We start from the raw sequence: 21,313 nt of genomic DNA on the forward strand, positions 1-21,313 counted from the left end.
ATGAGATCTAGAGTTCCTTTGAAAAGAGGAAAGAAGTGTAAAAACATTAGTGCAGCTCAGTGCCTGGTTTCTTCCATTGGGAATTGTGGCCAAATACAGTAGTTCAGTTTGTTTGGTCCTTCTTTACACTTCTCTCATCTTCTCAAAAGAACTCTAGATCTCATGAAATGAAACATTAATGTCACTGCATACTGCATACCATAAACGTTACTAATCAATGTTACTGAGTTTTATCAGGGCTGAGGTCAGAGATGTAAAGTAACTAAGTAGAAATACTTAAGTACAGTACTTACTAATGAATGGAGAGTGTCTGTACTTAACTTGGGTTTTAATTTTTCTTGCTACTTCCTACAAAAGCCACAGTTTAGCCAAAGCCTATGTAGGCTGTTGTAAGGAGCTGAATGAATTAAAAAGTTCTGCTTGCTTTTCATTAATAGCACTTTTGTTTAGGCTTTCAAAGCATGTTCATGGAGTGTGATGTTGCTGCCTTTCTAAACATGTTGGATAAACTACATTATAGGCCTATAAAAGGACGCAGCAGTCAAAAATGAACGGTAGCCATACCTTTGTACAGGCTTCAAAGACATTGTGCTACTTGTCAAACTTAAGTACTGTACATAATAGATAGACTTTTACTTAAGTGGTATGCTTATAGTCATTTTCTGACCAAATATCTGTACTACTACTCAAGTGTGAGTTTCAGATACTTTGCACACACACCTTTTTATCTCAGAATGAAAAGGTTCAATTTTACCTGAATGTTTACATTGTGAAACAATAAAATGGCAACAATTTGTTTTTTTACATTGTTTTACTCGTCTTTATAAGGGGTGCCAATAAATGTGTAGGGGATTTTACACAAATTAATTTTTATTATGGGATGTAATTGAGTACAATAGCTTGTAGACCATGTGAAAGTGTAAGCACTTCACCATGGTATTATACATCAGTGCATACTGTATTGTGAGAGATAATATGTGTATGTGTGTGTGTGTGTGTGTGTGTGTGTGTGTGTGTGTTGTGTGTGCATATATGGTTGTTTGCCTGCCTGTGTGTGTGTGTGTGTGTGTGTGTCTGTGTCTGTGTCTGTGTTTGTGTGTGTCTGTGTGTATCTGTGTGTGTGTTGTGTGCATATATGGTTGTTTGTGTGTGTGTGTGTGTGTGTGTGTGTGTGTGTGTTTGTTTGTACTGAATGGACGCAAAAATAAATTCCAGGATCCTCACACTTGGTTTATATCTAAGTTTTCATCTGGCATGGCCGGGCAGCCCTGAGCCGCTCCCAGCTGGGATTACTAACGTGCCCTTGACATAATCTCATTCCTGCCAGCTGTGGTCCCCGCACGTCTTAGGGCCGCTGTGTCCATCATCCCAGCTCCATGACATCATCCCAGTTGCGCCGCACAGTCGAAGGAATTCAAATTTTTTTTTTCATTGTGTCAACGGACGATATGTCATTACTTTTCAAGCGCGTCTCGCTTCTTTAAACATCTCGATCCAGTCATTAAAAACCTATCATGATTGTGCTGGATCAAACCAGCTGTGGGCTCGTTTAATCTCTGGGCTCGCTTCCCTGAACACAACATGGGTCATTGCACCATCTCAGCTGCTGGAGCACAACACATGTTAAACATGTTATTTCAACTCATTTCAATACATTATCACAATGACATCACTATGGCATGCCAAGCTTACTGCCAGTGCCAACCGTTCCTTACTGCCAACAGTGGGCCTATATATTCATGCTCATTTTTACATGTGTGTGTGTACAGCCATGTTGTTTTGATTGTTTTGCATGCTATAGGGGCCGTTTTCATTTCTTGTGTAATAGTTAGGCCTAGAATATCCAGTTCCCCCATAGCGCACTATGTTGTGAATGAGTGGATGTTCCAAGCTCTGTGTATATTGTGTGTTTTGTGTGCTGATGTGTGTGGTATTTAATGTGTGTGTGTGTTGTGTGCTGATGTGTGTGGTATGTCATGTGTGTGTTGTGTGCTGATGTGTGTGGTATGTCGTGTGTGTGTGTGTGTTGTGCTGATGTGTTTGGTATGTCATGTGTGTGTGTGTGTGTGTTGATGTGTGTGGTGTGTCGTGTGTGTGTGTTCTGATGTGTGCGGTATGTCATGTGTGTGTGTGTTCTGATGTGTGCGGTATGTCATGTGTGTGGTACAGTATGTCATGTGTGTGTGTGTGTGTGTGTGTGTGTGTTGTGTGCTGACGTGTGTCCTGTCTCTCTCTGTCCTCTCTCAGTCACGTGTCCCAGAGCAACTCTCTGGAGGAGGTGCCTCTGGATGGAGGGCAGCTGCTGGCCCCAACCCCTCGGAGGGTGGAGATGAGAAGGGACCCCGTCCTGGGCTTTGGCTTCGTGGCCGGCAGCGAGAAACCTGTGGTGGTCCGCTCCGTCACTCCAGGTGAATACAAACACACACAAACACACACCTGTGGGCTTGAAACATGCACAGACACTCATACATATGACATATATGCTGCATACTAAATAATACACCCACATAGACCCACCTACTGCATAGATCTATACCACATGAACCCTACATATCAAGATATAGAAATGCTCCTCAATCTAATCCAATCAATTGCAGGTCAAATGTTGTTTTGATCATTCTGATGTGATTCTCACAATATGAACAAGGCATTGGATATGAGATTGAAACAGGAAATAAAACATCACGTCTTACAGTTACAGACTGCAGACAGCATCTCTCCAGCAGCGCATGTTTATGAATTTCAACTGGTGCTAATAGGGATGAGAGCACTTTGTGTCGGCGCTAATGAGTGCGGGGATTTGGATTTCTCGGGTGGCGCTATTTCTTGTGACCTCCCGCTTCCTGTGATTAACAGGGGTTTGTGTTTCACAGGAAAGTGAAAAGTGAATTCTAATGGAGTTATGTGGAGGGATTCAAGCCATCCTCTTGTGATTGGTGACCTCCTCTCTAAATCTCCAGAACACCATCCCTTTCTCTCTTGTGTTACACCATAGGGAGCATGAAGGGAAGGAGACGAGTCCACTCAGTTTTGGTGATGAATCTTACAGTAACATCTGAAGGATTGACAGGATAGTTTGACCATAACACACTTAACTAGATCAACAAGACAGCCCCAAGTGAATGAACATGTGCTGCGAGATATAGCCTTAAAATAAATAAAACACAGTTTTCTGTGCGTGTTTCTGCAAAGGCACTTCTGTATGCCAGTGGACATCCAGAAAATCTCTGAATCTCCTCCAGTGTGTGATAGAGAGACAATCTATTCCTTTAATTAGCTGCACTCCGTGGTCATTTCCAGCGTCTAAGTATTTGCATTTAACTCTCGTGTCAGACTTCCTCTCTCTCGCTCTCTCAGTCCTCTCTCCTTCTCCGACGCCATCATCCATCCTCTCCATCAGGATTACACTATCGCCGGCGCACAGGCTTCCCGGGAAATATTCATTAGAGCACGGGCAAATCCTCACGGGCGCCAAGAACAAAAATCATCTTCATCTGTCTTCCGCTCACACAATGGGGCCGTGGCTGCCCCTCCTTCACTTCGATCTGCCTCTCTTTGCTCTCGTTCATTCTGTCGTCCTCCTTTGCCCATTATATCGCTCTCTCTCTCTCTCTCTCTCTCTCTCTCTCTCTCTTTCATGTCTTTGTTCAATGGTTCGGTCTTCTCTCAGACTTTCTGTCTTTTTTTTTTACAGTAGTTCTCTCTTGCTTTGGCTACATCTACCCCTCTCTCTCTCTCTCTCTCTCTCTCTCTCTCTCTCTCTCTCTCTTACTCTCTTACTCCCTCTCTCCCAATCTGTCATTCTTTTCCTTCCACAGTCTTAAGTGGGTAGTAATTAAGGCCAAATTAATTTGCCTCTAATTCACCACACACACGCTTATCTTCCATTTAAGACAATGAGCAGTGTACACCTGTGCCAATTATCTGTGTGTGTGTGTGTGTGTGTGTGTGTGTGTGTGTGTGTGTGTGTGTGTGTGCATGCGTACCTGTGTGTGTTTGTGTGTTTGTGTGTGTTATTACAGGAGGTCCGTCTGAAGGCAAACTCATTCCTGGGGATGAGATCATTATGATCAACGAGGAGCCAGTGGCCTCTGCTCCCCGGGAGAGAGTCATCGACCTTGTCAGGTACTCCTCCTCACCCACACCACTCTCACTCCATCCATCCATTCATCCAGCAGGCCTCCACCTTTTTCATCCACCATCCTTTCATCCATCCCTCCATCCTTTCAACCACCATTCCAGTCAACCCACCCATTAAATAATCCATCTGCACTGCTTCATGATCATCTGCCTGCATATCTTCAGGCCCACTCATCTAAGCCTAAACGCTTCCTCTGTGGGAATGGATGTGTAGTTTACGGGAGAGTTCAGACAGGACCAAAAAAGTGACATGAAGAGTGGTCAAGGTGACTGAAACTGTAAGCTAAATGCTTCTGTCCAGTTGAACCCAGGCTTTACAGTGCATGGAGCATTGGGATGAGCTTGTGCTAAAGCTGGAGGAGTTCAAGGCCAGGTTGAGGGGGCTCAGCAGAGCCATGTACTCTCAGCCTTAGTCCTGCAGGGTCAGCTCTGTGTGTGTGTGTGTGTGTGTGTGTGTGTGTGTGTGTGTGTGCACATGTGTGAACGTGTGTGCGGGTGTGTGAATCCAGTTTTCGTGGTGCACTTTCTCTTTTGTTTGCTCTGGACTTGCGGGTGTCTTCAGAGATTTGGTCCTTTTTCCGACTGACCACTGACACCACTCGTGAGATCAGTCCTGGCACCACGGGCTTCGCTCCCAACAAAAGGCTTCATATCCACTACGGGCTACAGTGTGGGCGCATGGCTCGGAATGAATGGGCCCAAGGCCTGTTAGGGATTTAGAGACAATGGCTCTCTAAAGCCAGTAGATGGACTTAGCATTTTTTTTCTGAATGGCGTAATTGCACATGACTCAATAGTTATGCAACAGCTTCGTTGTCACCTTCTAACCATTTACCACATCAGCCATCACTGAATCTATCTGACTTATTGGAGCCATTAACCAGAGGGTAATGAATAAATTAGTGCTAAAATTTAGCACATCTCTCAACACCGACCCATATTGCCATCACTAATGTCTGGTGATGATACGGCACCACCAGAACACCTAGCACATATTAGCCATCTGATTGGACAGTGGAGCAGCTCCATTTGGAGCTGTGTGACCTGGATGGCTCTTATTGGTCCCAGCAGATCTGAAGTGGGGTTTCTTTTTGTTGCTTGGGAAACCAGGAAGCACTTTTTAATGCTCTCTGATGTGCAGTTAATGGCCACGCCACGGTCTACTCGGTCATCTATCAGCTGAGCTCCTGGCTGGTCTCTGCGCTGTTCGCTGCATATGAAACAGGGGAGAGGACCTGAAATGCTCTTAAGAGGACTGGCTGGAGGAGATCTCTCCTGGACACATAGGCCCAACTGTGTAGTAATTACTGTGGCTAATGAAACAACTATAAGAAACAGGATGCCAGGGAGAGGGGAAATGACTGTTGTTCCCTCTTATGGGCTGCTAACATTTCAGCATGGAGGAAAATGACACATTTGGGATTGAAACCAAATACTTATTTTGCTGTGTCATACCAGTGTGTGTGTGTGTGTGTGTGTGTGTGTGTGTGTGTGTGTGTGTGTGTGTGTGTGTGTGTGTGTGTGTGTGTGTGTGTGTGTGTCTGTGTGTGTGTGCATGCGTATCTATGTGTGAAAAGATAAAAAAAAGTGAGAAAGAGATTTTGGCTTTGGGCTTTTCCCACTCTTCACTTCCCTGCCTCTAAATGTATGTTACCCAAGAACAACAACAACAATGTTTATCCACAAACTAAAGTGCCTTAGCCCTGTGATGTACATCCTCTTCTCACACCCATTATGAGAAATATCTTTCTGCCTGCAATATATTGTATATTTATGTATCTGCACATGTGTGTGTCCATGTGTTTATATGTGTGGATATGCAGGTAGGTGTGTATATGTGTCTGTCTGTGTGTGAGAGATATAAACTCATCCCTTCCATTCTACCTCATTCATTCATCCATGAAATCCACACGTGTTAACACATTCAAGCTGAACATGCTGATTCCTTCTTTTGTTCAGTGCTTGTTAAATTACGTTGTCCTCATGTGCTCTGCCCTCTCACTTAAGGAACTGCAAGGAGTTCATCACACTGACCGTGATTCAACCCTACCCGGCGAGTATACGCACCCCTCCACACACCTGACACCAGTGCCGCTAGTAAACATCTGCTCCGCCTCAGCCTCGGTCACTGTCTGTCATTTCAAGACTGGCCTTGGGCCTGTCCACTAGGCTTTGCCAAGCAGAGACCTTTGTGCCGCGTGTGCCTATGCAAATGACTGATTTCATTAACATTCATTTGCACTGCTTATGCGGTTTCTCCCCCCCTCAAGCCTTGGGGGTTGTAATGTCAGCGAATGCCACTGGCCTCTGGAGAGGCTAACTTAGAGTGATAGCTACAGGAAAGCAGGGAGTTCACCAAGACGTTTGTTGGCCTTAAGTTGAGTGTGTCCCTGTAGGCTCATTAACAAATGACGCTGACATGACTGTTAAAAGTTCACAGGCCGGTCAGCTGACCTGAAATGCATTCAGTCTCAAACAAACAGGGACAGTGTAGGCAGAAGAAATGTACTCTCTCAACTTTGTGAACATAGATTTATGACATTAAATACTTCAGTATCAAATGAATGTACAGAATATACTCTGCTGCAAACCCACTGTTATTCATGTAGGCATGTGGATGTGTTGGCTGGTTTAAATTCTAATCTTCTCTCCTCTTCTCCACAGTCTCCCAAATCAGCATTTATCAGTGCAGCCAAAAAAGCCAAATTGAAATCCAACCCAGTCAAAGTGCGCTTTGCCGAAGAGGTCATCATAAACGGCCAGGTTCCGGTAGGTTCCCTGCATGAACGTCTTTCACTATAGTAGGAATGATGTGTGAGTGACAATATGATTTATTATTTCTTAACTCCATTTCATGGTTGATAGATTGTGTGTCTGATTGCATGCATGTGTGTGGGTGTGAATGTGTAAATGTGTTGATATGCCTGTCTACTTGTTAATGTCAGTGAGTGCATAATTGCATGCATGTGATGTGAGTATGGGCAATAATTCTTTGAACATCTTCAGGATGCAGTGAAGGACAACTCGCTCCTGTTCATGCCCAACGTTCTGAAGGTTTACCTGGAGAATGGACAGACCAAGTCCTTTCGCTTCGATACGAGCACCTCTGTCAAGGTGAGCTTCATAGTATCATGTCAAATGCCGACATGTGGACTCCCTTTTGCGTAACTCCACTTGTCAGGAGAACAGAGTTCGACAGTGCTCATAAAATAGAAAGTCTTTCTTTGACCCACGTGGTATGACTTATAATGACATACAGTAATATTAATTTTTCCTCCCTTGTCATCTTGATGAATTTCCCCGTCAAGCGATTATTCCTTAGCTGAGATCAGCCCATTCTAATGGGGGAACGATGTGACATGAATCACCAATGAGTCTGCACAGTTTTCATTAACTCTCCAAACATCATCGGAGCCTGTCACAGCAACATAAAGCAAGAATAACATGATTGATTAAATTAATCTTTTTTTTTGTTTTGTTCGGCCTTTTGTTTTCGCTGTATTTGTTCTGTGTACCCCTGGGTGCTGAAAGCATTACAAGCCTTGTCATCTCTCCACACCCCTCCTCTTTGTCTCTCTCTCTCTATCTTTTCTCCTCTCCATGCCAGGATGTGATCATGACGCTGCAGGAGAAGCTGTCCCTCAAATGCATCGAGCACTTCTCCCTGACGCTGGAGCAGAGAGGCGAGCAGAGGGCCGAGGCGTCCAACAAGACCCTGCAGCTGCTGCACGAACAGGAGATGCTCACTCAGGTGAGAATGAGCGAGAGGCCGCGGAGAAGAGGAAGAAGAAGATCAAAATGAGATGAGATGAGAGGAGGAGAGGAGATGGAATGGAGAGAGTGAAACAGTGGGAGAGAATGGGAACCACCAATCATGTACGACCATCTTGCGACGACAATAAGCCAATGCACACAAACTGATTAGTTAAAAAGACAGAATGATGTCAGCACAAATACATTATTGAGCCATGCTCAGGTCACTTCACAGATTTAAGAGGTAAACAACAGGGAGAGAAGAGGACCCATCAGCTTCTGCAATAGCAAAGCACTTAAGCAGAAACAAATCAATACACACCAAACCTTTCTGGCAAGGTCATAAAGCCCAGTGGATTCAGTGACGTGTTTTGCATAAAATTGATTATACATTGCACACATCACACCTATTTTGGGTACAGAACCTCAGCAGGATGGAGAGCCAGTTGTCATAATATTTGCCATTCTTCTGCAAGTCCATCTGCTAGGATCACTATGCCAGGAGAAGAAAGCACTAGACTACTGCACAAAGTCAGCAGCTTGACATACAGGATGCAAGATCAATGTAATGAATGCCTCTCGGACACATCTTTGACATCGGTGTCCGAGAGGCAAACATTTGACAGGCACATCTTTGACATCGGTGTCCGAGAGGCAAACATTTGACAGGCATCCAGTGGAAGCTGGCGATTGGCCTTTGTAGCTGTGAGGCACTCATTCTGTATGCAGTGGACGCCGCCGCCCCGGCGCGTGATTTATCAGACTTGCCATCGTCGTGGATATAGCTTTCGATATTTAAATGAACGTGAAAGATCATAGGGCGGAACTCTGAATATTCCCGCGGCACATCTGTCGCTTCAGCCACCGCTTGCCGAGAATTGCTGATGAGCAAAGCAGAGCTTGCTCTCTTGACGAGGTGTGTGCGCGTGTGTGTGTGTGTATATGTGGATGTGTATATCTGTGTGTGTGTGTGTGTGTGTGTGTGTGTGTGTGTGTCTGTGTGTGTGTGTGTATATGTGTATGTGTGTGTGTGTGTGTGTGTGTGTGTGTGTGTGTGAGTGTGAAGGACGCTGCTTCTTTAATGAGAATTGTCTCGCTCTGTTGTCTTGAAATGCAAATGATGGTGGGTGCAATGGACTGCTCCTGTTTCATTCAGTGGCCAAAAGAAAACTCCGTCCTCCATTCATATCGCTCAAGCACCATCCTGCTGAGGCACTTTTGTTTGTGGTTGTTATGCTCACAGTTTGGTTTGCTGTGAGTATATTTGGGAAGGGGGTAATGAGAGGCAGCATTGCCATATGGGCTCTACCCTTTTCACTGGGTGGGTGACCACACACCGCTTTATGTCCTTTTTTCCTCCCTCTTCTCTCTCTCTCTCTCTCTCTCTCTCTCTCTCTCTCTCTCTCTTTCTCTGTCTCTCTCTCTCTCTCTCTTTCTCTGGCCAGGTTACGCAGAGACCTGGGTCACATAAGATGAAGTGTTTTTTTCAGAATCAGCTTTGTCCCAAAGGATCCAGTTGACCTTCTCAGGAGAGACGCAGTAGCTTTTGAATACCTCTACGTGCAGGTAGGCTCAGAAGCTCCGCAGCCAAGGTCAGGTCTATGTTGTCGGCCTTCACAAGGGAGTGTGTGCACGTGTGTGTGTGTGTGTGTTAGAGATAACAACAAAAAGAGGCGATGACCATGCTTCAGTATGCACATATCTGACCTTGAAAAGCATACCATCGCAAATATATATAATTACATACTGTTATGTACATAACTGCATAGGTTTTTTTGTGTATAGGAAAGGGAACATATTTTCTAAAACTATACAATATATCTTGAATGTGTAGTTAATATTAAAGGCTATAATCGTCTTAGTTGTGTAATACGAAATGCTGCCTCAGATTAGGTATAGATGCTGTCTTGTCTGCATTGCTACGCTATCTATTGTAATTTCAACAAGCTGCGCCCAGACATGCACTGTTGTATAGGGAGGCTGACAGTCCTGCACTGGAAGGATAGTATGTGTAGTTCCCTCAGAGCACAACATTGTGAACTGAGACGTCAGAGATGCACATGTTTTGCTGACATGATGCTGCTACGCTTCAAAGCTTAAGATGCATGCACACAGCTCATGGATTAACATCTTAGCGAGGAACTGTCAGGTAACTCCAGTCTCTCCCGCTGCACAGTGCTGCAATGATGTGGTGCTGGAGCGCTTTGGCCCCGAGCTGAAGTACGATGCAGTGCTGCGCCTCGGTGCCCTGCAGATGTATATCCTCACCATGATGACCCGGCAGACTCAGAAGGTCTCTCTCAAATACATCCAGTGAGTCGTCTCTGATCAGTCCCACTCCAGCACTACATCAACACCAGTAGATAACATCTCAGAAATCTCTTGTTGAATATAGACTCCTCTCAGCATCCATTTTTCTGCACATTTATTTTCCCTACTAGAGGACATTTTTAGGATTGCTTGGACTGCTATGTGACCTCTTCTCTCTCTCTCTCTCTCTCTCTCTCTCTCTCTCTCTCTCTCTTCTTTCTCTCTCCCTCTCTCTCTCTACCCCTTAGGAAAGAGTGGGGTCTATCACTGTTTCTTCCCCCGTCAGTGATGTCCCACATGAAGGAAAAAAATATCAAGAAAGCTCTCACACACATCCTGAAGACTAATCAGAATCTAGTGCCTCCAGGGAAGAAGGTGGGTACCAATGATCTCCTTTCTGCCCCATACTGGCAGGAGAAATAATGGTGAAAGGGAGACATCTACTGGCATTCAGAGGTTTTACCCCTTGAATAATACATGGCTGATAAGTCAAAGTCAAAGTCAAAGTCAAAGTCAGCTTTATTGTCAGTTTCTTCACATGTTCCAGACATACAAAGAGATCGAAATTACGTTTCTCACTATCCCACGGTGAAGACAGACATATTTTACCAATTTTAAGTCCACAGACAAACATAACATTCAAGTAAACAAAAAAGTAAGTAAATAAGTAAATAAGAGGGCACATATAATAATGAAAAAATAAGAGCAGCAAAATTTTGTTGAAATTGTGCATAGACAGTCAATAAAAACTAGTGCAAAGTCAGGCCAATAAGAGGCTTGGGTAGTTCTGTTTGACCTGAGTAATAAAAGAAAGTGGCATAGTGGTGCAAGTTATGTAAGAGCAGCAGAAGTGTTGTGTTTTCAGGACAACAACACCAAGTTGTAAAGTGTACAAGTGTGCAAGTGTTCAAGTGTGCAAGTGGAGTAGTGCAGGCGGCCATTGTGGGTCCAATGTCCAGGATGTTATGTAGCTGAGGGTGGAGGGGGGAGGGAGGGAGAGAGTTCAGCATCCTTACAGCTTGGTGTATGAAGCTGTTGGTGAGTCTGGTAGTCTTGGGGCGCAGGGCTTCTGTACCTCTTCCCAGAGGGCAGTAGATCAAACAGATTGTGAGCGGGGTGACTTGCATCACTCACAATTTTGGTCGCCTTGCGGGTGAGGTGGGTGGTGTAAATGTCCTTCAGGGAGGGGAGTGAAGCACCAATGATCCTTAACATTACATTACATTACATTTAGCAGACACTTCTTGACCAAAGTGACTTATATGTCAGCTATATTACAAGGGATCACATTGTCCCCGGAGCAACTTGGGGTTAAGTGCCTTGCTCAAGGGCACAACGGTGGAAGCTGGGAATTGAACCGACAACTTTCAGGCTACTGCACGCTACCCCAACTCCTTCACCACTACACTACCACCGCCTCAATAACAGTCTCTCATAACAGTTTGTATGATATTCATAGAACCCAGTATGGAACTTAATACCAGCTCCCCAGAGGGTGACACAATATCTTGTATCCTTAGTTAGTCATCTCAACCACACCCTTTTATGGAAATAGTATCCCCTAATTTAAAAAGGCACCACAGTGTTCAGTGTTCACAGTCACTATTCATATTTCTGTATGTCTTATTTCCTTGTGAACATAATCCTATCCTGATTGTTTTGTATATTGTCTCAGATGACAGTGTTGCAGGCAAAGGTGCACTATTTGAAGTATCTCAGTGAGCTGAGATTGTACGGTGGAAGAATATTCAAATCTTTTCTCCTGGTAAGCACAGCTTTGTTGCTCTGTAAATGTTACTCCAGCTACAAGATATATCTGTGTACTATCTCCTCAACAGGTCCTCATTAATACACACTCTTTTTACAGCAAGGAGAGAAACAAACAGACGTCATCTTACTTGTGGGCCCAAGGTATGGCATCAGTCATGTCATCAATGTCAAGACCAATCTAGTGGCTCTTTTAGCGGACTTCAGCCATGTGAACAGAATCGAGATCCTCACCGAGGATGAGACCAATGTCCGGGTGGAGCTACATGTGCTGGACGTGAAGGTAATGTAGGAAGACACTAGCAAAACTGTTCTAAATAAAATGATACATCTGTCAGTGCAAATTGGAAGCGTCTGATAGATATTGTTTGACTCAGAATTATGTCAAAAATATTTACGGTCTACTGTTAGCATTCTGATGTTAGGATTAATCATTTGAAAGCATGAGAAAAATAATAACTTATTCACATAATAATAATAATAATAATAATAATAATAATATTGTTTTGGTTCTCCAACAGCCCATCACATTGCTGATGGAGTCAAGTGATGCCATGAATCTGGCCTGCATGACAGCAGGTTACTATCGGCTGCTAGTGGATTCCAGACGGTCCATATTTAACATGGCTAATAGCAACAGCATGGGGGACATGGACAGTGAGTACTACAGTCATTTCCTGTGTATTAGCCGCATTGTGTATTAGCCCCAGGATAGTGTTTTGTGCAAGTTAAAAAAACAAGACTATATTAAAACCATATTAACTGCCCCCGTGTATTCTAACCTAATAGCTGAAGAAATCAATGTATAAACCGTGGCTAATAGTTGGGAAATAATGCAGGTGCTCAAAATATCGCTATGGGTTAGTGTGGTGTGGTGTGGTGTGGTGTGGTGTAGTCCAGTCCACCGTACTTGCTGTTGCATCAGTACAGCATCAAAGATCTAAAAAGAGACAAAAGGAAAGGTCATTTTAAGTTTTGAAGTTAAAGTTAATAACAGTCAGATATTAAACAGAATCATCACATTTTACTTTTATGATCTATGTGGTTGTGTGATCCAAGGCTTTGCCTTTGCTGTTATATAGAATCATGGTATGAATCATGTATGGTATCGTGAGGTTACCCCGGATCATTAATGCCAAAACAAACCATTTACAACTACATGTCCTTGTGATGCCTACGTACATGTTGTCAGCTATTCAAAGTAAAGACAAGGCAGCACTCAGAGGTGTACTGTAAGAAGGGATGCCACAGAACACAAGTAGCCTACACAAGTACCTTTCATCATCCCTAACTGGAATAGACAAAAAAATGACTACCTGGAAGTGCAAGCATTTTATATCTATTATGTAAGCAGTGCAGGAACTTAGCCTCAGGGGAAAGCAAACCTTTGAGCGTGCTTGTTGTGTTTCAGGTCAGGATCGCGGGCTGGAGTGGCCTTACAGCACTTCCTTCGGAGACCTGGAGGACCCCAGTGCTCAGGGCTACACCAGTGGTCAGGGCTACCCCAGCCAACCCTACCCCAGAGACTCGGACTCGGACTACCCAGAGACTACTATAGAGGAGAATAATCACGGCTCTCCCTTCCGAACGGAGGTTTTCCGGCCACCCCCGCCTCCTCCCTTGGAGAGGCCCGCGGGGGGGCGGAGAAGCCCCATCCCCCCACCACTGCCCCCTCCACGACAGAGGCCCCAAGACTCACCCCGCAACACAAAAGTCTCCTTCATTTTCGGCGACCCCGCTTTGGACTCGGTGAACCCTCAGAACATGGGCTACCAGCGGCTCATGGATGAGAGCCCCGAAATGGCCGACGGTGGTCGGTCGGCGTTCCTCCCGGCTGGCGCCGGCGGCCTCCGCGTGCCGGACGGCATGGCCTTCAAGAACGTGGTGTACAGCAACATCGGCGAGGGCAAGATCTTCGCCGGCCCCGAGGAGGGCCCCGAAGAGCCGCTCCTACGCGACCTCTGCTACCCCGAGGCCGCGGACGACGTGGAGGACGAGGACGACGGCAGCTGCGAGGAGGACTCCACCGTCACCGGCGGCGAGGGAGAGGAGAGCGAGGCCGGGGCCCTGTCGCCGCCGCCCCCCGGGAATCCCACCTTCCTGTCGCTCTCGGGCTCCAGCGACGACATCATCGACCTGACGTCACTTCCGCCCCCCGAGGGGGAGGACAACGAGGAGAGCGATGCGCTGCTAAGGACTCTCAACATGGCCATCGCCGCGCCACCTCACGGCTTCAGGGACAGTTCCGATGAGGAGGGGGCGGAGGGCAAGGGTCAGCCACAGGGCTCCTGTGAGAATGATGATATGCCAGTGTCTCTGATCGACGCCGTGCCCACACGCGGAGAGGGCAGCTCAGGCAAGAGGCTGGACCATGCGGTGGTCACCACCCTACAAGCACTGGAGGCATTGGCTGTGGCAGAGGAGCCGACACGGCCACCGAGACCCAACAGCAGTGCAGGTCCTCACACTTACTTTACCAAGTACACACACACACACACACACACACACACACACACACACACACACACACACACACACACACACACACACACAAACACACAAACACACATCCTATTCCATGTGCATAATAGAGGTAACGATATGTAGATATTTACTCAAGATATAAGTGGTTGCTAGCACATTGCAATAGCATTCCAGACATGATAAATGAGTACAGACTAGAACATGGTGGTGGCTAGAATTAGAGAGCCAAATTGTAAATGAACAAAACAGGTTCTCAAGCTTCTCTTATGAGCATTGCGAATGCTAATTCATTAATCACCATCACTTGAATGAATACCCTGGACAGCGCTGCTACTATAAATACCTTAGCCCAGAACACCCACATTAATATTAGTCAGTCATGACATTTCCATAGGACTACACAACATTCATTTTATGGAGTTGCTCATGAACTAGAATATGACAATATAATGAATGATATCGTTAAAAGAATATTAATTGGACAAATATTGTATTGTCTGCAGTGGATATAAAATACATGAAAACATGGGTGGAAAGTGTAGTGCTAACGGAATGATTGATTCGGCTGTCCCTTGTTACCCCTCTACCTCATTAAGAGGACTCATTAGGGTATGTGCACAGGCGTTGTGCTGTTATTTCAGCCAACAATATTGTTTTGAATTGATAAATATTAGATAAAGTATCAGCCCTGAGCTGTTCTTACAAATTAAACGAACACATTCAAACAAATGATACATTTTGATTGAACACATGTGTAGAGTTCCTGTATGTGTGAAGTCATGAGTTGTAGATGTTACCATTCCCCTCACAAAGTAGCATTTTATAGCTTATTAACTGACATCTGATTTGTAATAAATGATTTGAAGCTTTGTATGTATAAATAAATAATTTCCATTAGTGAATAGTATCTCTGTTGGGCACTTTGCTAATAATAATCAGTCGTACATAAAAAAAAAACAAAGCTATATAATAATCAGCATTTTGGATCTTACGTGCAGGAAGTGCCATATCTCGAACGTTCAGCCCAGCATCCTCCTCTGATTCAGGCAATGAAACCAACTCGTCGGAGATGACTGAGAGCTCGGAGCAGGCGGCGGCCCACAAGCTCTCCGAGAGCCACATGCGCCTCCTGGTGGCCACCACCGAGGGCTACCAGCCGCTGCAGGAGGAGCAGACCGAGTTCCCGGTGTCGCCCTGCTCGCGGCCTGCACCCATCCCCAAGCCCCATGAGTCCAGCGCCACCGCCAGGCCGGAGCCAAGTCGTCCGCCCGCCCGCCAAGAGTGCCTTCCCAGCCGACTCTACCTTCGGACGGCATCGAGATGGAGCCGGAGACCATGGAGGACAAATCCCTGAGCGACTACATGGCCAGGTCGCGTTCCAACACGCTGCTCAACTCGTGTGGGGGCAAGCGGCCCAGCTCCGGCGCAGGGCCGGGGAAGCAGCACAAGAAGAGCGCCTACGACCCCAACACGGGGAAGTTCAACACCTTCACGGCCCGAGAGAGCCGCAGGAGGGGTCAGTTTGACGTGGAGCGCACCTCGTTCTGCGAGATGATCCAGAGACAAGAGCCTCTGCCTGAGGAGGGCCTGCTGGCCAGCCAGAGACACAGTAGGCTAAGTATCGCCCACCTTGATCGAGTAGGTTCAAATGAGGTCAGAGAAGACTGCAATAGCAGTGGTGGCACTGACCACCAACAGAGCGCTCCGCTGGCCTCGCCGTCCAAAAAGCCTCGCGAGCCCTGCCAGCCGGCTGTTGCTGCTGCTGCTGCTGCTGCTGCTGCTGCTGCTGCTGCTGCTGCTGCTGCTGCTGCTGCTGCTGCTGCTGCTGCTGCTGCTGCTGCTGCTGCTGCTGCTGCTGCTGCTGCTGCTGCTGCTGCTGCTGCTGCTGCTGCTGCTGCTGCTGCTGCTGCTGCTGCTGCTGCTGCTGCTGCTGCTGCTGCTGCTGCTGCTGCTGCTGCTGCTGCTGCTGCTGCTGCTGCTGCTGCTGCTGCTGCTGCTGCTGCTGCTGCTGCTGCTGCTGCTGCTGCTGCTGCTGCTGCTGCTGCTGCTGCTGCTGCTGCTGCTGCTGCTGCTGCTGCTGCTGCTGCTGCTGCTGCTGCTGCTGCTGCTGCTGCTGCTGCTGCTGCTGCTGCTGCTGCTGCTGCTGCTGCTGCTGCTGCTGCTGCTGCTGCTGCTGCTGCTGCTGCTGCTGCTGCTGCTGCTGCTGCTGCTGCTGCTGCTGCTGCTGCTGCTGCTGCTGCTGCTGCTGCTGCTGCTGCTGCTGCTGCTGCTGCTGCTGCTGCTGCTGCTGCTGCTGCTGCTGCTGCTGCTGCTGCTGCTGCTGCTGCTGCTGCTGCTGCTGCTGCTGCTGCTGCTGCTGCTGCTGCTGCTGCTGCTGCTGCTGCTGCTGCTGCTGCTGCTGCTGCTGCTGCTGCTGCTGCTGCTGCTGCTGCTGCTGCTGCTGCTGCTGCTGCTGCTGCTGCTGCTGCTGCTGCTGCTGCTGCTGCTGCTGCTGCTGCTGCTGCTGCTGCTGCTGCTGCTGCTGCTGCTGCTGCTGCTGCTGCTGCTGCTGCTGCTGCTGCTGCTGCTGCTGCTGCTGCTGCTGCTGCTGCTGCTGCTGCTGCTGCTGCTGCTGCTGCTGCTGCTGCTGCTGCTGCTGCTGCTGCTGCTGCTGCTGCTGCTGCTGCTGCTGCTGCTGCTGCTGCTGCTGCTGCTGCTGCTGCTGCTGCTGCTGCTGCTGCTGCTGCTGCTGCTGCTGCTGCTGCTGCTGCTGCTGCTGCTGCTGCTGCTGCTGCTGCTGCTGCTGCTGCTGCTGCTGCTGCTGCTGCTGCTGCTGCTGCTGCTGCTGCTGCTGCTGCTGCTGCTGCTGCTGCTGCTGCTGCTGCTGCTGCTGCTGCTGCTGCTGCTGCTGCTGCTGCTGCTGCTGCTGCTGCTGCTGCTGCTGCTGCTGCTGCTGCTGCTGCTGCTGCTGCTGCTGCTGCTGCTGCTGCTGCTGCTGCTGCTGCTGCTGCTGCTGCTGCTGCTGCTGCTGCTGCTGCTGCTGCTGCTGCTGCTGCTGCTGCTGCTGCTGCTGCTGCTGCTGCTGCTGCTGCTGCTGCTGCTGCTGCTGCTGCTGCTGCTGCTGCTGCTGCTGCTGCTGCTGCTGCTGCTGCTGCTGCTGCTGCTGCTGCTGCTGCTGCTGCTGCTGCTGCTGCTGCTGCTGCTGCTGCTGCTGCTGCTGCTGCTGCTGCTGCTGCTGCTGCTGCTGCTGCTGCTGCTGCTGCTGCTGCTGCTGCTGCTGCTGCTGCTGCTGCTGCTGCTGCTGCTGCTGCTGCTGCTGCTGCTGCTGCTGCTGCTGCTGCTGCTGCTGCTGCTGCTGCTGCTGCTGCTGCTGCTGCTGCTGCTGCTGCTGCTGCTGCTGCTGCTGCTGCTGCTGCTGCTGCTGCTGCTGCTGCTGCTGCTGCTGCTGCTGCTGCTGCTGCTGCTGCTGCTGCTGCTGCTGCTGCTGCTGCTGCTGCTGCTGCTGCTGCTGCTGCTGCTGCTGCTGCTGCTGCTGCTGCTGCTGCTGCTGCTGCTGCTGCTGCTGCTGCTGCTGCTGCTGCTGCTGCTGCTGCTGCTGCTGCTGCTGCTGCTGCTGCTGCTGCTGCTGCTGCTGCTGCTGCTGCTGCTGCTGCTGCTGCTGCTGCTGCTGCTGCTGCTGCTGCTGCTGCTGCTGCTGCTGCTGCTGCTGCTGCTGCTGCTGCTGCTGCTGCTGCTGCTGCTGCTGCTGCTGCTGCTGCTGCTGCTGCTGCTGCTGCTGCTGCTGCTGCTGCTGCTGCTGCTGCTGCTGCTGCTGCTGCTGCTGCTGCTGCTGCTGCTGCTGCTGCTGCTGCTGCTGCTGCTGCTGCTGCTGCTGCTGCTGCTGCTGCTGCTGCTGCTGCTGCTGCTGCTGCTGCAGCTGCCGACGACTGGCTCAGGTCTGACTGGAGGACGAAGCATGCGGTCCACCAGGCCCCTAATGATTCTCTCTGTTTGTCTGCCACCCCCAGTGTAGCGCGCTCCGAGCAGTTCGCGCCCGGAGCGGGAGACCAGCTGCCTGTGCTTTACCCGCGGCAGGTCAAAGCCTGCCCCTCCCCTGCACCGCCCCCTCCACCTTCGCCTCCCCATCCTCCTCCTCCTCCACCACCACCTCCGCCTCCGCCGCCACATAACGCCAGGACCCTGATGGTCAATTCCAGCGTGCCAAAACAGGAGCTGCCGAATCCGCTCCGGCAAAACCACGTCCAGGGCCAGGTGCCACTGCTGTACCAGTGCGACTCGTCGTCCATGAGCAGCCTGCGCCGGAGCCGCGAGCTCAGGAGGAGCACCAGCAACATCACCGCCGGCTCGGGGAGCGTCGAGACGCTTTTTGACCGGTCCAGAGGCTCCTCGGCCACCCGGTGCTCCCAGGCGCCCGTTCAACCAGTGGACCCCAAACTGCAGCAGCGCCGGCCCACCAAGAAGAGGCTGTCCAAGAGCTACTCGCAGGGCTCCATGTCCTCGCAGACCACCTGCTGGTCCAGCGGTGGCCGAGACAGCCGCAGGGCGTCCGTGATGCTTCCGCTGCAGAAGGACAGCAAGCACATGAAGGGATCCCAGAAGCTGGACGCCAGTCCCTGGAGGTGCCACGGTCCCTTCAGCTACTGCTTTTTCAAGAGAAAGAGCCAGACGGAGGAGGACGACACGGATGGAGATTCCTCCGGAAGGTTCCGGGGCGACCTGGACGAATCGGGGCCCTCCCAGTACAATCCCAGCCCTGCCCTGGACACGGCAGGAGAGCAGCTCTACGGGGAGGTCCTGAACAACATGAGCTTTGGCGACCGGCTGGCCCGCATTAACGCTCTGAAAGACCGCATGTACTCCTACCCGGCCGGCTTCGCCGACGTGCGACGCGACTCTAGTGAGGTCATCGCGCTGGTGCGCTCCAGCGTCGGCCGGGGTGACCGGGGCGTGCCCCCGCTCCAGGCCCAGGAGCTGGCCCAGTACAAGCAGCTGCTGTCCATCGAGTCCAAAGAGCTGGGCCGCGCGTGTCGGCGCATGGCCCAGGCCCACGGCAGCCCCGAGGAGATGCTACTGGCCGTCACCTGCAGCTTCCAGGTGCTCTGCTGCCTGTCCGAGGCCTGCATGTGCCTGGTGAGGGGCCTCGGGGCCGCAGCCTCGCAGCAACAGCGCGAGGTGGTGGCCAAGGTGGACGAGGTGGTGATGAACTACATCTGCCTGCTACGCGCCGCCGAGGCCGCCTCCGGCTGTGCCCCTGGTGACCACAGCGTGAAGGCGCTGGCACGACACTCAAGCACCATGTCCGCCATCGCCAACACCCTAACTCGCTCACTGAAGACACTACTTAGCAAATAGTTGTTCAAAAACCTCCTTTTTGCGAGACTGGACCGTGTATAATCCTGACAGGACTGTCTTTGAAGAATCCACCGAATATGATGAGATGAGGGGGACTGCACACCTGTACACCTGTACTACGTCTCCAACCCAACCGGGCTGACTTCACGGCAGACTTCACAGCTTCAGCCTGAATTATACATTTTTAACTTGACTAGACAATTATGTGTCTTCATTTTGACTGGACTGCATGCCATTAGGCTAGACTGTTTTTAGGGTGACTGGAGTTCACATTTGTAGCCAGACTGAGCTATATCTGTCTTTAGTCCGGACTATCTGTAACTGCAAAGCCATACGTGGACCCAAGGGGTGATAACCCCTTTGAAATACATAAATGTAAACTGCTGTAATCATTCTTATTCTGTGCATATTTATTTTATATGTAAAAATTGTATATAGACATATATATGAATCTATAAATGCTATAGAAATTTAAGAAGACTAAAAGGGAAGATTATAGTACTAATCTATTCTTAATATCTTAAGCAAAATGCTGTAACATATTGGCAACTTGCGAGGAAATTAGGTCAAATGGCTTTACTGAGGAGCTTCAGTTCCACAGCTCAATATTTACTAGTGCTTCTTAATGCAATTTTACAGTAATGTAGTCTTTTTAACAGACATACAGATGCTATGACATGAAAATGGCTAAATTATTTAATGCAACAGATTATTTATGAAATTCCATAATATAACTTGTCATTGTCTATTGATTGTTTAATGATTTAATACTTTTCTAACTATTGTGTTTTATCTTTGCTTTTAAGAAATATTGGTCATGTGTCCCCATCACTTTATTAAAAACATTGCTGTGTTTATGCAAACATTTCACAGATCACATTGCCCACATTATAATTTGAATGTCTCGCACTTTACCACGGCAATCTTCTCAGCACTCCAATAAAAATATTTAAAGACTTAAACTTTGAAATACACTTTTTGTTAGTTTACAATCATACACCAAATCTCTCTAATTTAGTTCACCTATTCACCTATAACACCTATAAACAACTCCTCATAAAAAGTATGTTTAATAAGGAATATAATTGCCCAAAAGACTTTCCCAGAGTTTGTTAAATGAAGAAATGTAAACATGACAACAGATGTGGCTGTTGACTGACACACTACACAAACCCTGAGAACATTTTGAGAAAAGTTATCTGGTTGCCATGTTATCTGTCTGTTATGTCTAAAATCTGCCTAGATGCACATGGGAACCTTGGACTCTGGTAAGGCATCTCTCAGGTGTGTTTACAAACACAGTGAATTCCCAACTCAGGACAGTGCTTGCTCGGTTTTGTTAGGCAGGAAGACATGACATGGCCACACTCACAAAGCCTCCTCTGAGACTCTGTGCCTGGGCAAAGACTCAGCTGACTCCACACGCGCTACAAAATCAAGTTAAGGACTGCACTTCTGAAGATTGGTAGCTTGGACACTGCTACTGACCTGAACAGTGATGATTTTGTTGAGACCAATGTATTTAGTG

General features: G+C 48.6%; 1 protein-coding gene across 1 annotated transcript in view; it reads left to right on the forward strand.

The window, feature by feature from the left end:
- Positions 1-20,732, forward strand: part of LOC125310981 (FERM and PDZ domain-containing protein 4-like) — a 64,461-nt gene extending 43,729 nt beyond the window's left edge. Inside the window, 17 exon segments of the mRNA XM_048268781.1 lie at positions 2,248-2,408; positions 4,023-4,125; positions 6,148-6,193; positions 6,805-6,909; positions 7,147-7,254; positions 7,748-7,891; positions 9,339-9,374; positions 9,376-9,459; positions 10,070-10,206; positions 10,452-10,578; positions 11,879-11,968; positions 12,071-12,253; positions 12,492-12,627; positions 13,382-14,428; positions 15,453-15,691; positions 15,694-16,195; positions 18,350-20,732. Coding sequence (XP_048124738.1) covers positions 2,248-2,408; positions 4,023-4,125; positions 6,148-6,193; positions 6,805-6,909; positions 7,147-7,254; positions 7,748-7,891; positions 9,339-9,374; positions 9,376-9,459; positions 10,070-10,206; positions 10,452-10,578; positions 11,879-11,968; positions 12,071-12,253; positions 12,492-12,627; positions 13,382-14,428; positions 15,453-15,691; positions 15,694-16,195; positions 18,350-19,785 — 4,684 coding nt within the window. The 3' untranslated portion in view covers positions 19,786-20,732.
- The last annotated feature ends 581 nt before the right edge of the window (positions 20,733-21,313 follow it).

Source organism: Alosa alosa, chromosome 17 (genome assembly GCF_017589495.1).
Source record: "Alosa alosa isolate M-15738 ecotype Scorff River chromosome 17, AALO_Geno_1.1, whole genome shotgun sequence".
Taxonomy (NCBI): domain Eukaryota; kingdom Metazoa; phylum Chordata; class Actinopteri; order Clupeiformes; family Clupeidae; genus Alosa; species Alosa alosa.